Genomic DNA, 15,668 nt, shown 5'->3' on the forward strand with positions numbered 1-15,668 from the left:
TGCCTCCTTTCTCCAAGTTCAACTCTTTTCCAAAACATACTTACTTGTATTTACTTTCTAGAGCCCTCGGGTGGTGGATTTTTTTTTTTCATTTTGTTCAGACTTTATTGTTATCTGGAGGAGAGTAGGCCCATTAATATCTTACTCCTCCAGACCATAAGGAGAACCTTTGCTATGTTTAATAGTGATCATTTTGTAAATACAGACTTTATGATTTTTACCCCCATTCTTAAAATTAGTTTGGATACAAGTGTTTTCTATCTATCTAATTATCATCAAGGCCCATTTAATGTTCCAGCATAATTAACCATTCCCTTCAAGTTGGGCATTAAGGTTACTTTCCATTTTCCTATATTTATAAATAACATTGTGATGAGTGTGCTGCTGCATAGAGTGTCTCCTATATTTAGGATGGTCTCCTTAGGGTGAATTCCCAGAAGTGGGTCAAAAGGAATGACTATTTTTTAAGGCTCTTTTTTATTTTGCCAAATTGCTTCCCAAAAGGACCATACAAATTTGCACTGCTTGCAAAAATTTAGGAAAATGATTATTTCATAAAACCTTTGCCAGTGCTGGATATTATTAAACCAAGAATAACACTTATATTTCAAAAGATGAAAAATTATAACCAAGACTTTATGAACACGTATATATGTAATATTTTAATGTCAGAGAAGAGATTTTCATGGTTCTGTGACCAGAGACTCTAAAACAAATTAGATGTATTACAGAGAGGAAGACTCTGAAAAATGAAATTCTGAGCAAATAATCACAGAGAATTTTAATGAAGGAGGGATTTGGGAAGCATAGAGGGAGAAGATGTATTTGCACAGGAACTAAAAGATTTTTAAAAGGGCCAAAAATGTGTAACCGCTTAGCCCAAACTTAGGAAAATAATCTCAAAAATGCTGAGCCTTCAAATTTGTCAGTTCATGGTGGGAAATTTTGAAAAACAATACAAAAATAAAACAAGCTTTTAAAATTGCCTTTGGAACAATAAGAACAAGGAAATGATTGTCCCATTGCATGAAACAACAGAAACCTTATTACCAGATGAAAGTATAAAACTAAATTCATTCTGAATCTGTCAGAACTGTCACGTATATCAAGAAAAAATCTGAAAACTAGAAAAGGGAGAATAAAGATGTTTCATAAGAAATGCAGTTAGAACATATAGAGGAAGTAGTATTTACTTTGAAGTGTCTGCCTCAATTTCAGTCCCCAAACTCAAGCAAATTACTTTTCCAGGGCTAAAATGATTTGACAATATGTATTTAGAACACAGAGTTAGTTATATTCTTGGAAGAATCAAGGTTAAGTAGAAAAGCTTCTAAAATTCTGAAGGAGAACAAATCATATTCTCCTTTCAGTTGGAGGGTGAAGCACCTTTGCAACTTTGGTTTGATTTTGATTTGATTTTGATTCTCAAGAACAATGAGGCCAGTTAGTCAGATTCACATAGTGAACATGTGGGAAGGGAAGTTGGAAGCTCTCGGAGCCATCATGGGTTCACTAAGAGTATATCATGCCGGGCAAACTACATTTCTACTTTGGATAGGTGCAGGTAGATCAGGGAGATAACCACAGTCACAGGATATCTGAATGCCAGCAACATATTTTTTGAAAGCTTTTCTCGTAGGTGTATTGATTTTTATATGTGTTTATCTGAATAGTCCCCCCAATTAAGTGCAAGGTTTTGATGTCAGGAAATATTTCTGTTTCACTCCCTAGTGCATATCCACTTTCTGGCATGTCATAAGCTTTCAATAGGGATTTATTGAAAGAGCAATAGTTTGTTGTTGTTTCCAAAGGAGGAAATTATAGAGTGTTTGATTATACTATACTATAGTCAGATTGTCTGGTTTTATTCAAAGAGTTTTCCTTAAGGGACTGATGTTAATCTAAAGAGAGTTCTCTAACTATGAGGTATCAAGTTTTATTCTCCATAGAGTTCTCTTCATCACCAGTCCCTGGCTTAGATCAGGGATGACCTGGCATAGTACACCAGGAATAGCAAGAACTACAGTGAGACTTTTCAATCCATCACTTCTCTTTACTGGCTATGTGGCCTTTCCCAAGACAAGCAATCCCTGCAAACATCAATGTCTTGATAATCAGCATTAATTTGTACTCTATGCTTGACATGCTGTAGACACTTAGTAGCTATTCATTCCTTTTCTTACCTCCTGTTCCTTTTCATATTTATGCAGTTCACAGAGGGCATCTAGTCAGGGAATAGTGAAAATATGAGATCATAGGACCAGGACCAAAAAAAAAAAAAAAAAAAACCTTGAGACACCAGAAGAAAGGACCAAAATGCACAGACAAAATTTGGTAGCATAAATTTTCTTTCCTTTGGTTTAGTAAAGTCAGTTCTACATAATACATGATGGGAAAGACCAGCTTTATTTACAGTGCATATGAACAAAGAATTGAGAGCATATTGAATACACATCAGGTGCCAGTAAAGCAGGAACAGTCCTGGGCTGCATGATTGTAAGTCTCGTGTTCGGAGAAAGGGAAGTGGTGGTCCATTTCTTCTCTGTGTGGGTATACACAGAGGGGTGGGCATATACCTGGATCATGACATCACTAATCATAAAGGACTTGAGCACTTCAGGTATATTGAAAAGAATATGACAGATGAATGTGAAATATGGGATGCATATCAAAAATATGAAGACTGAAAAACCATGATGTAACACCCAGTGTTCTAGAGGATGTAGTGAAATAATCACTCCTGTATATATCTGATCAGGATGACATTGGTATAACCTTCCTAGAGGACATCTAAATGATGTGGACCAAAAACTTTAAATATGTCCATACCCTGTGACCCAGAAATTTGTCTTTTTCCTCTCAAGGAAATTCTGCACATGGATGCACAGGGATGTGTAGAAAGATTTATCTTTAGGAACATGTGGTGTGATATTATAGTGAAAAATTGGAAACTATAAAATTCAAACAATAGGGAATTGATGAAATGCATGATGATACACTGGTACCATGGAATATATTGCAGGCATTAAATGATACTGGAGTCACTACTTAATGACATGGGATAATGTATATGACATATTTTATGTAACTTCATTTTGATTTCATAAGCAATCTCAGTTCATTTTCAAGGGAAAAAAAGGAAAATAAGAAAGTTCCACAGAGAGAAGAAAATGTCAGTATTCAGAGAAACTTGCTATTAACACTTTAATGGATATAGGTGAGTTATATGTATAGATGAAGATATTAATGTACACATAAAACTAGATATATAGATTAGATATGTGCATATACACATGTATATATGTAATTTATACAATAGCAAAAGTGCTAAGCATATAGCTAGATCCCAATATGTATTTCTGACATGTGTGAGTTAATCAACTTAAGATTAGATATTTTTAAACAAAACTCACAAGATGTACTTATAAGACCATAAAATCTAGTTGTGAAAACATATGCATAATACACAGTTAAAAACTAGAAATAAGGAAAGCCTATTGGGAGGGAGAGTATTGGCCTGATTATTATTTTCTTCCTTGTGCCTTCCAACTTTTGTTTCCTGATTTTCTACAGTGTATATGTCTTGCCTTCATAATCCAAAAAAGTCCTAATTTTTGTGAAGCATGCATCATAAGGAAGGGCTGAAGGTGTTAGGAATATTTGGCTTGGAAGGAAAGATTATAAGTGGGTACATGTGCAGTCTTCAAGCAGCTGAGGGAACATCATGTGGGGATGTAGAATCGCTGGAACCTGGGATTCCAAAAGGCTAGACAGAGTCTAGAGGGTGGGAATTGCAGGGAACGTGATTCTTGGCCAACCTCATGGGCTGGAATGTGCTTTCTTATTCTGTTACAGCCTCTAGACCTGCCCCTGTATTCTCATCTCCGTTCTGCCATTTACGAGTTGTGTGACCTTGAACAAGTCACTAGTGGTGTGTCTGACCCGCAGTCTCCTCCTATTGCAAATGGGCATAGCAATACCTATCTCATTCAATTAACATGGGAGTCAAAAGAGCTACCATTGGTGGGAAGCCAGTAAAGGTGCTACGTGTTCTCTGATATTTGCTAGATGTCAATGCCTTTTCCAGATATATAGCATGTTAGTAACAGGACAGACTTAGGACCGGGGTCTCTGGACATCCAGTTCACCTTCCCATTGCCTAGGGATGCCATATGGTGACAAGTGGGAAAGAGTGTGGATATTTTTGTAGCACTGGACAAAGGGAGTGTTCTGGTTACATCCTTTTGCACAAGACATCAACTCTAAACTTAATGTCTTAATATAACAACCACCATGGATTCTGTGTCTTAATATAACAACAATCATGGATTCTAAGAGTCAGGTATTCATAAATGACAAAAGGAAGATAGACAGGTTGTCCGAGCTCCATAGTGACTGGAACTCAGCTGGAAATACTCCAACATCTATGTATGACTCAGGTGTCTGTGGGTTGGGGGGAGAACACATCTAGAAGTTTCTTCTCTCACATATTTGCCACCTGGACTGGGGTATCTTGGCAGGCGGGCTCAGCCAGGACTGCTGATGGCACTACTACGTGTGGTACCTTCGTGTGGCTAAGACCTCTCATGGAGCAGTGGCAGGTTTCCAAAGAGGGAGCATGCATCTGAGAGTCAATGTTTCAAGAAAGCCAGGCAGAAGCTGCATGGCCTTTGATAACCCATTTCTAAAGATTGTGTACCCATTCCTAGAGATCATCTAGAGTCCCTTCCTCCACAGCCTCTTTATTAAAAACACATCCCTAAGGTGGCCCAGATTCAAGAGGAGGGAAAGCAGTCTCCACCTTTGATGAGGGGTGGCAAAGGTCACATTGCCAAAGAAAGTGTGGGGTGGAAGATTCTGCTGCAGCCTCCCACAGGGAACAACGGGATATTCCAGAAGACAAACCTTTCCTTTCATGAGATTCTGAGATAAGCGTAGTCAGAAAACTTCTCTCCCACATTAAGTTGTTCTTTGGGCCAAAATTTGAGGACAAATTGAGATAGTTCCATTCTTGAGCGGTGGGATGATTATCCCTGGGATGATGACCATATTCACGGCCAATTTTAAGTGAGGAATGAGCATGAACTACAGCAGTAAGACAATTTATTTTTTTTAAAGCCGTAACTTTTATTAAGTGTTTTTTAAAATTACCAAGCATTAGATATTCATGGAAGGAAAATTCTACAATGCAGATGAACAATAAGAAAAACATTTTACATACCCCAAATCTTAACTGCTCAGAGAATAACCACTGAAGTACCTTAATATATTTCTTTCAATATCTTTTTATGCATATGTGTGTGTATATACATACATTCATATGCTTTAGAGGGTATGTATTTTTAAAACAGAATAGGGTCGTTTTACACAGAGTTTTGCAATATGCTTTTTAAAAATTATTTTATAACTAGATCATAAACATCTCGGATTGACTTTTACTTTCTTCTTTTTTTGTTTTAATTTTAAATATGTTCATTTTTTACTATACTCAGTGGAATTCACAGCAAATATCAGAAAGTGTGTATAAATGCACATGAATGGAAACTTTCTTTTCCTTCTTCTCTGTTTTTTTTGTTTGTTTGTTTGTTTGTTTTTTACTCAACAATATATTGTGGAGAGGTCTGCATGTCAGTATACATACATTCATGGGACTGTATTTAATGGTCTTCTCAAAGTCTGTTTTAAGGGTATTTCATCATTTTTGTTTAAATCACTCCCCTAAATCGTCCTCTACTAGGTCATTTCCATTTCTTCTGAAATTAATAACTATCAGGTTTAATTATTTTACTATAAAGACAAAAATTTTTAATGTTTTATTTATTTTTGAGAGAGAGAAAGATACAGCGTGAGCAGGGGACGGTCAGAGAGAGAGGGAGATACAGAATCTGAAACAGGATCCAGGCTCTGAGCTAGCTGTCAGCACAGAGCCTGACGCGGAGCTTGAACCCATTAACCGTGAGATCATGACCTGAGCCGAAGTCAGATGCCTAACCGACTGAGCCGCCCAGGCACCCCTATAAAGACCTTTTTCTAATCATAATGATCAATTAAAATTTTTTTTAATGTTTTATTTATTTCTGAGAGAGAGACAGAGAGACAGAGAGAGAGAGAGAGACAGCATGAGCAGGGGAGGGTCAGAGAGAGAGGGAGACACAGAATCTGAAACAGGCTCCAGGCTCTGAACTGTCAGACAGCACAGAGCCTGAGGAGGGGCTCAAACCCATGAACCGTGAGATCATGACCTGAGCCGAAGTCGGACGCTTAACAGACTGAGCCACCCAGGTGCCTGATCAACTTAAAAACTTCAACATGAATCCCAAGAGTTGTGCAGAATCTACTTTCCTGGGGGATCAGGTAAATCAGGGTTTGAACCCAGGTCCTGCTACTCATTGGCTCTGTGACTACAGATAAGGAGCTCAGTCTGGTGCCACCTCTGTTTGCACCTCTGGAGGAATAGGGGTAGTGGTAGCACCCTCTGGACAAAGTGCCTGGCCTATAGTGGTGCCCGGTGACCAGTAGCAACTGTGGTCAGAGCCTCTCCAGGTGCTAGATGCCTATGAACGTCTGTGATTTAGCCCTGGAGCGCGGAGCAGCCTCCAGTTGTGTGGTTTGGGGAGGCAGTGGGGCGTGGCAAGTTTTAGCCACTTTTGTCTTCTTCCAGCACCCGGCACCATTTGTATTCCCCGGATGGTTGGGGGTCACATGGGTTTGCGCATTCCCCAGCTACATATTTCTCTATCTGGTGCAGTTCTGGGCAATCTAAAAATGCAATATCGTTGTCACCAGCTCGAGGAAGACACGGGGCCTGAATAATTTAACATGTCACCACCATCCATCATGATACTAAGAGCACAGGGGATGGAGAGCGGAGGGGTGGGCCAACCAGAGGCTGGCACGGCAGGAAGGGCAGCACAGTCAGAGAAAGCAGATTTGCAAAGAAGAGCAAGGAGTTAATTCTCAAAGGCTCAGCCATGACCATGCATCCCCAGTCTTGCTCTAGACTTCCCATAATATGACTCGCAGGTTGCTCAGACACCCTGATTTGCCCCAGAGCATACCTTGCATAAGTCCTTTGTGTGCCATCAAGTCTCTTTGCTGTCTTGAAAGCCCCTAATACCTCTGAATATCTTCAGTTATTGATCAGGAAAAGTGAGATGATTCTTAGGAAGAAAGTCTCATATTGTGCCTAGAATATCTTAATTGCTTCCTCACCAGAAAGCAAACTCTAGGAATTCAGGAAGGTTTTGTCTGCTGCATTCACTGTTTTATCCTGAGTGCCCAGAACAGTGTTTGGCACAGAGTGGGTGCTTGGTCAGTAATTGCCAAATGGTTGCATACACAAATGAGTGAGTGTCATGATTACTTGAAGTGGCCCGTTGGGCCAGGACTCAGAATGCCTGAGCTTGGCACCAGGCAAAATGGCTCTAAGTCTTCACTCTGCATCCCGACTTGCCTTCTCTTTGTCAGAGGGCTTCTTTGTTTCAGCATATTTTTTGTAAAGTTCACATAACAAATCAACCATTAACTATTTTAAAGTGCATAATTCCTTGTCACCTAGCACACTCACAACTTTGTGCAACCCTCACCTGCATAGAGTTCCAAGACCTTTCCCTCACTCCAGAAAGAAACCTCATATTCACTGGCAATCACTCCCTATTCCTCTCCTCTGTCTTCCCAGTATAGGCAACCGCTGCTTGTTGTGTCTCTAGATTTACTAATTTGGGTTGTTTTATATGAATAGTATCATATAATATACGACCTTTTATGTCTGGCCCCTTTCCCTTAGCAGAAGGTTGGCAAGGTCCATCCATGTGATAGCAGGTGCCAGGAGCCCTTTATGGCTGAATAATATTCCATTGTAAGGATAGACCAGATTTTGTTTTCCCAGTTCATCAGTTGATGGGCATTTGTGCTGTTTCTACCTTTTGACTAGTGTAAATAGTGCTATATCAACATTCATATACATGCATTTATTTGAATACCCTATCTTCAGTTCTTTTGGGGTATGCCTAGGGGCAGAATTCCTGGGCCATGGGGTAATTTTGGCTTTTGCTTTATTTTTTTTTAATTTGTATTTTTTATTTTTGAGAGAGAGCGAGAGCAGGAGAGAAAGCATGTGAGCAGGGAAAAGACAGAGAAAGAGAGGGAGATAGAGTATCTGAAGCAGGCTCTTTAAGGATCAAACTTTTTTTCACAGTGGCTGCACCATTTGACATTCTCAATCAGTTCTCTACATCTTCTCCAACACTGGTTATTTTATTATTATTTTAATTCTGGCCAACCTACTGTATATGAAATGGAATCTCATTGTGGCTTTGATTTGCATTTCTCTCATGACTAATGATGACTCGTCTTTTCATGAGAATAGAGGCTTTGAATTTGACAAAGTCAGGGACAAATATGGTGGTTCTGCCATTTTTAATTTTTGTGATCTCCGATAAGCAACATTGAGAATCTGAAGGTTGCCATGCCCCTCAAGAAAATCGAGGTGATTCTTCCCTCTCGGGCCTCTTGTGAAGTGTAGATGGAGTACTGTGTATAAAGTGCCCAGAGCAGTGCTTATCACACTAGACAATGCGCTTAGCTCATCTTCTTCAGGCTGCACTCCAGACCCCTCAGGACCGGGGAACCAGGGACCCATGAGACATATGAAGGAGCTGCTGGTTCTTCTCTTCTGTTGCCAGTTTCGGGCCATTCTCCCTTTCTCTCAGCCCTTAAAAGGAAATACTTGAATAGTCCTCTATAATTATTGGCTGCACTTTACTTCACTAAATCACCAATTTCATATTAAAATGCTAGCAGAGGGGGCATTTTCTGTCCTTCTGAATCATCTCCAAGTCAGTCTGTAATTGGCCTGTGGCCCCTTCAGACACTATTATATCGACACTCAGAGGCTATATGACTTGGGTGTCTGCCACCTCCTTAGGATGTCACAGTAGACAGGGAGTTAAAACTCCCACCGGTGGCACTTCCTGTTCTGTAAAACTCAGGCAAGTATTGAATAAATGAGGAATGTGCCCTCCCCCTCACTTCATTGGTCTTTATGCTCACTGTTTACATACATTATGTCATTTGCTTATAATGACCATGTGAGCTGAGAGTTTATTATCCCCCTTTCAAAGATGAATTCAGAGAGGTTAGGTGCTTCGCCCAAGCTCACACAGCTGATAACTGAGACCTCAGATCAGAACTCCTGTCTGATTCCAGTACCCTGATGTCTTTCTACAAAAGTTCATTACCTTTCTTGGCTCATGGATGAAACCATCGCAGAAGCCTACTAGACTCTAAGTGCCTGAGGGCACAGACAATGGCTATTGTCTTTTAATGGAACCCTAGCTACACCATTTTTCATTCAATTCACATTAAAATAGAAAAGATTCAGTACTTTAGTGGGGTCTGTGACTGACTCATTTCTGTCTTGTGCTCAGATCCTGGTCCTTAATTATGCTCAGTAATATCTGTTGTTTACCTCCAGAAGTGTGTTTTCTGATATAGTGAGCACTTGAAATGTAGCTAGTCTGTATTGAGATATGCGGTAAGCATAAAATAGACACTGGATTTTGAAAAACTTATCATGAAAAAATATATGAAATATTTCAGAAATAATAATCTTAAGTTAATTACATACTAAAATCAGAATTTTTAATATACTGCATTAAATACAACATATTCTGAAAATGAATTTTACCTGTTTTTCCCTTTCTAATGGATGTGAGGATATTTACAATGATGTTGCACCTTACATTGTATTTCTAATGGACGGGTTGCTGGAGAGGAAAACTCTGAGCTTCAGCTTCTACTATGGTAGCTTGGTATCTACAGGAAGGAGGTGAGGTCAGAGGTGTGGGAGCAGAGAGGGACTGGAGAAGCCTTGGTGGTAGTCAGGGGCGTGACCTCCATATGCTTGGGCATGGGGAATGGTGGAGCATTACAAGGATCTAGCGAAGCCTGAATGGAGTTCTACCAATAAGATAAGTCAGTGGTCCCTGGGGAAGGAGCGGCGAGAAGCAGGAAATTCTCCCTGATGTAACACACCTACTCATCTTCTCAGGTCAAATGGTCAAGTTTTGGCACTTCTCTGCCTCTGTGCACACACGTGTGCACACTCTCATAGGCATACACACACACACACACACACGTGAACAGTTTCCCAGGTTATTTTAGCCTTGAGGCCGGCTTTGCAGGTAGACAGACCTGATTCAATCTCTGCTCCCTCACTTACTATCTCACATCAGCTCTCTGAAACACAGTTTATCCACCTGTAAGACAAGGTTCATAATGCCTTCCTAACAGGGATGATGATGGACACTACATGAGCTATCTGCTCATTTTATCATACGCTGCATAGAGACTAAAGGAATAGACTTTGCAGCCACTGCCTGGATTTGCATTGTGGTTCTCCTCCTGACAAGCTGTGCAGCCCTGGGTGAATTACTTCCTTTCCTCATGCCTTCGTTTCCGCATTCATTAAAAAGGGGATAAAAGTGGCAACCTACCTCCTAGAGTTATCAGTACATGGAAGGGGTTAAAACAATGCCTGGCAGAGATAGTGCTATGTAATAGTTAGCTTTTTAAAAAAATTATTATTGTAGTAGAATTGTCTGGCGACTTTCTCTCACACTTGCTAGACTGTCCCAATAGGGAAAGAACCCTGAGTCCTGTGTGTCATGTTCATCATGGCAGGTACATAATAGGTCATTTGTTGGGGAGAGTAAGGGAGATGTGTGTGTGTGTGTGTGTGTGTGTGTGTGTGAGAGAGAGAGAGAGTGAGAGAGAGAGGAGAAGGGAAGGAGGGTTTGGCTAACTGAAAAGTTTTAAGTAAGGGGTGTGGTAGAGAGTTGAAGGGGATGTAGAGGTGTCTGAGGTAGACTCCTGACAGAACAGACCCTCCCTTTTTCTCTGATGCCCCAAACACAGCACGAGTATGACAGATGCTTCCTGTACATAAAGCAATTATTTTATCCCATGCCTTCATTTTTGCGTTGGTCAAGAATTACATGCAGATGAACAAAAACCCTCCCTTCCTTTCCTTCCCTTCCCTTCCCTTCCTTTCCCTTCCCTTCCCTTCCCTTCCCTTCCCTTCCCTTCCCTTCCCTTCCCTTCCCTTCCCTTCCTCTCCTTCCTTCCTTCCTTCCTTCCTTCCTTCCTTCCTTCCTTCCTTCCTTCCTTCCTTCCTCTCTTCCGTCCCTCCCTCCCATCCTCCGTCTCTCTCCTGCCTTCCCTCTTCCCTTTTTCTGTAACAGTAAAATATTTCAATGGCAATTTGAAAACTGACTTTTGGAGATCTCTGCTCTTCCATTGCTTCCAGAATGTCCATGGGGCCATGCCAACTCCTTTTCAAAGGAGAGCCTTTGAGTGAGGGACTGTGTCCAGCAGAATCTGAAGTCTCCTCCAGGCCCTATCCTTAATTGCTGGGAAAATGGTGATGTTCACACTAAGAGACAGGGCCAGGGCCAAAGATACATTTGAGGACAAAGATCAGACATTGTTGTCCCCTGCACTGTCCCATCCATTACAACATGCTGTCTCCGGGAAGGGAGAGGGCAGGTATTAATCTTTTCCATTTTCCAGAACATTAATTTGGGAAGGGAGTGTCACAAATGGTTAAAAATTAGAAATTAGCCATTGGGCACATGTGGGTACCAAGTCCAACTTCACTTAATGTTAGCAAATCCCTTTCCTCTTCTGAACTCTGGTTGCTTCATCTGTAAAATGGGCTGGTATTGATATACCTCCCTCCCAGGAGTGCTGTGAGTTTGGAATAGGAAGGTGCATGTGAGGCTCCTACCACAATACTTGGTGCCTTGATGCTTTAAGGACAGTCTGCCTTCCCTAATGTTCCCTTTTGAGGTGTTTCCAGAAAAGCAGTTTGCACCCTAGGAGGCTCAAATGTGGAGTCAGACAAACAAACCTTGAACCTGAATCCTCATACTCATTAGCTGGGTGACTTCTTGCACATATGTAACTTTGCCCACACAGGTCTTTGTGTCTTTCATTATCTAGTTTGTGAATTACACTTTCCTTATGGTGAGGGTTGTATGCAGTAATGTATAGACCTCTCCTCGGCACAGAGATCATTCCGCATGTTGCTGGAATGGATGAATGCATGCACAATAACCATATTGTAGACAGTGTTGCAAGCAGGATTTCTGGATGCTGAATGCCATTTCAGATGACCTATGGAGGAAATGCCATAGGAAACTCTTTCTTGAGTTGACCACTGTTTCCCTCTGATGTATGTTTTTCTGTCCCTCGGGTAGGATATTGGAACAGGTAATAGGTTTGTTTGTAGGGTGCTTGATTCAGAAGTTAGAAGATATTTGTAGGGAACAATCTCGCCCTGTCTCTCACCTCTCCATCCAGGGCAGTCACTTCTGCCAGGTTTTGGAGTCTCCTCCAGAGATAGTATAGATGTCAGTGTCTGAAGATTCCGTACCTGAAGCAATTTCCCCAAACAAAGGCCCTCTGTTCCCCTGCGCAGCTCTCCCTTGACTATTTCCCACTGGGCACAGTGTTTACTAATGCTTTAATCCCTCTCTTCACACACTCTGTGCTGTTTTGTTAACAGTTACATATATATATATGTGTGTATATGTATGTATATATATATATGTACGTATATATGTATGTGTATATATGTACATATGTGTGTATACATGTATATATGTGTTTTTGTATATATGTGTATATATGTGTGTATATGTATATGTGTGTATGTGTGCGTACATATGTATATATGTGTATATGTGTATGTGTGTACATATATGTATATATACACACAAACACACCACACACACACACACACACACACACACACACAGAAAATAAAAATTATCCATAGTCCTCCCTGCACAATTAACTACTCTTAGTATTTTGGCATATGTCTTTCTGGTTTTTTATCTTTATCATTTTTGGAATCTAACATACTCAGCCTCGCCCATCGGCCTCCACGTTCCTGAGTGTGTCTCTAACCCACGCTTGCTCCCTTCTCCTCCTCCGTACCCTCACTGCCCCCTGCCTCACCCAGACCCTCCTTGCCTCTTGTGAAGGGATCTCTGAGTCTCCCAGCTGCTTGCCCTCCACACACCAATTCCGAGGCCCGTGTGCCACTCTGACATCCTTTGTGGCATGTGCAGCTGATGGACTCCTCCTCTTGCCCTGGAACCTTCCGTGGCACCCATAGGAAGGCCCCTTGTCCTGAGTGTGGCACTCAGGGACTTGGGCTGTGTGGCTCCAGTCAGTACTCCAGTCAACATGGCTTCCACCCGCCTACGCTTCCTGTCCCCAGGGATGCACTAGCTCTTCCCTCTACCTGGAAATCCACTTTTTGCCCCTGAGGCCTCATCCATCCTTCCAGCCCTGACTTATAATCCCCTTTCCTCCATAAAACCTTCTCGGGTCCTCCATGTGGGGATGGATTGCTCTCCCCCATGTTCTCAGCATCTCATAGTGTGGAAAAACATAGCCATGAATTAGGTTAAAGGCTCCTTAGGATCCCATTTATCTCTTTGACTAGCTTATGATCCCCTGGCTGGCAGGGACTGGGCCATATCCATCTTTGTATCTCCAGCGTCTCACTCTTGGCCTGGTGTCTAGTAAGCACTTGCTTGAAATGCATCTGAAATTAACTACCGAAGTGTTTTCTTAGAGGCAGGCTCATCATATGAGCGACAACATAGCTGCCAGTTAAAGCTCCCCTTTAAGCTTCAGAGCAACCCTACAAGGTCAGTATTACTGTCCCCATTTTGTTAAGAAAGAACCCAGGGCTCAGAAAGGGGAGGTGTCCCTCAAGGTCATACAGCTCATGGCTTCCAAGCCATGGTTAGAACCGAGATCTGCCTCGCTATGGAGCCCAAACTCCTTCCATAAATCATGCCAGCTCCTGGGTCACTTGGGATTTTACAGAAAGAAGTCTGGCGATGAGGTTGCTGATCTTTGGGTAGGATGAGGGATTTTACAAGCTCAGGGAGGCCTACATGACTAATGGATTGTTCTTCCATTCAGGGGGAATCAGCTTTGGGAGAAGCAAGGGAACTTCAGGTTCAGAGGCAGATGACGAAACACAGCTGACGTTCTACACAGAGCAGTATCGCAGCCGCCGCCGCAGCAAAGGTAAGGGAGTCCTTGGGAAGGTTCCAGAGCCAGCGTTTGCAGGAGGTATGCCTGGGAAGCAGACTTTGTGCTAAGGTACAAACCTCGGCTTTTCTTCAACCTTGTACTTGATCCAGTTATGCAGCCTGGCATCTGAAACTCTGGCTAGACCAGTGATGGTCATTGTACAGCTTCTTTATTTGCTCTTTGTCCTACCTCATTCCCCAAAGGATTTGGGGAAATCTTTTTCTTTTTTTTTTCACATTTATACAGTTAAAAAAATCCAGCACAGGAAATGAAATAACTAAGGGAATCAGACTGAAAGCAAAATAAGAATAAAAAAAAATTATTCAAGCCCAGGTTAGATCAATGCAGGGTGATCTATGCCATCCTGTGTTGTGTCATTCTTAGAAGGAGCTGGCAATTTAATGCAGAGATTTAGCAATCACAGTGCAGAAGGAAACATACTCAGCAATAAAATGTGCAGGGTCTATGGGCTAGAACCATTTGTTCAGAAAATTCTCTTCACCTGACAACCAAGACCAGAGAGAAAGTGCCATCATTGGGTCCCATTAAGAGGACTCCTTTGGACTATCTAGACTGTGTCTTCAACAGATGAAGACCGTGCTGATGCATAATTGTTTCTCTCGTGATATTAAAGGAAGGAGACGTCAGATGCAGAAGCAGAACTACTTCAAGGCCTCCAGGAAGGACATGCCAGGTAGTGGGATAAGGGGTGACTCCTGAGGTTGAAAACCCACTCTGACTGATTCTTTTAGCATGGCTGGAGTGTGTGCAGTCTGAAGGGATGTGACAAGTTCAGGAGGTTCCCCAGCAGAGAAGGATCCACCTGGAGCTCATGAGAAGGAAACATGGGATGGGAGGAGAGAAGGAACATCTAATGGGGTTTTCCTCCCTAAGTCTCTCTCTAGCATGTCCATATAGAAGGCACTAGATTCAGCTACACCTTGCTGTGACTCCTGCCTTTATCTCTTCCCTTTGGTGTGGCCATGGGTGGGCTGTTAACCTCTGGGCACCACCTTCCATGTAAAACAGAGCAGCTGACCCTGGAGTTCCAGGACTCCGAAATCTTGTTCCTTCTCCTGAAATTCCCCTTTCCTTGAGAACATCTTGAACCCAAAATTAAGTCAGATGAAATCTCATTTTTGCCAGTAGGAGCTACTGGAAAGGAGATTTATGATAGAGTCTGAGGTCTCACCCTGGCTTCCTTGAGGCTCTGGTTTTCCGTAAGAGCCCTGGTACTGTCATTCAAAGGTGTCTGGGAGAACTAAGTCAAACCCCATAAGCAGAGGACAGTAATAATTGATATGGTAAGTGGGCAGACAGGAAGAGAGACAAAGAACCTGAGAAATAGAGACTGAGAGACCAAGAAATGTGTTTCTGGTGAGATTTCCTGAATCAGGAGTCAGCTACCTTTTTTATGTAAATAGTCAATTCATAAACCTTTTCATCTTGCCAGCCATGCAGTTACTTTTGGAGCTACTTAACTCTGCTGTAGTACCTTGAAAGCTTCCAAAGATAACATACAAATGAATGAATGTGCGTGTGTCCTAGGG

The 15,668-nt window shown here is 41.8% G+C and overlaps 1 protein-coding gene across 2 annotated transcripts in view; it reads left to right on the top strand.

Annotated features, from left to right (window-relative positions):
• The window catches only part of ASTN2 (astrotactin 2), an 898,753-nt gene that overhangs the window by 298,869 nt on the left and 584,216 nt on the right, over positions 1 to 15,668 (top strand). For both annotated transcript variants that reach the window (XM_039245856.1, XM_039245858.1), the window contains exon 5: positions 14,005 to 14,112. In XM_039245856.1, the coding sequence (XP_039101787.1) occupies positions 14,005 to 14,112 (108 nt within the window). The remainder of the gene's footprint in view (positions 1 to 14,004; positions 14,113 to 15,668) is intronic.

This window comes from Hyaena hyaena, unplaced genomic scaffold (assembly GCF_003009895.1).
Source record: "Hyaena hyaena isolate Hyena2069 unplaced genomic scaffold, ASM300989v1 scaffold_273, whole genome shotgun sequence".
Lineage (NCBI taxonomy): Eukaryota > Metazoa > Chordata > Mammalia > Carnivora > Hyaenidae > Hyaena > Hyaena hyaena.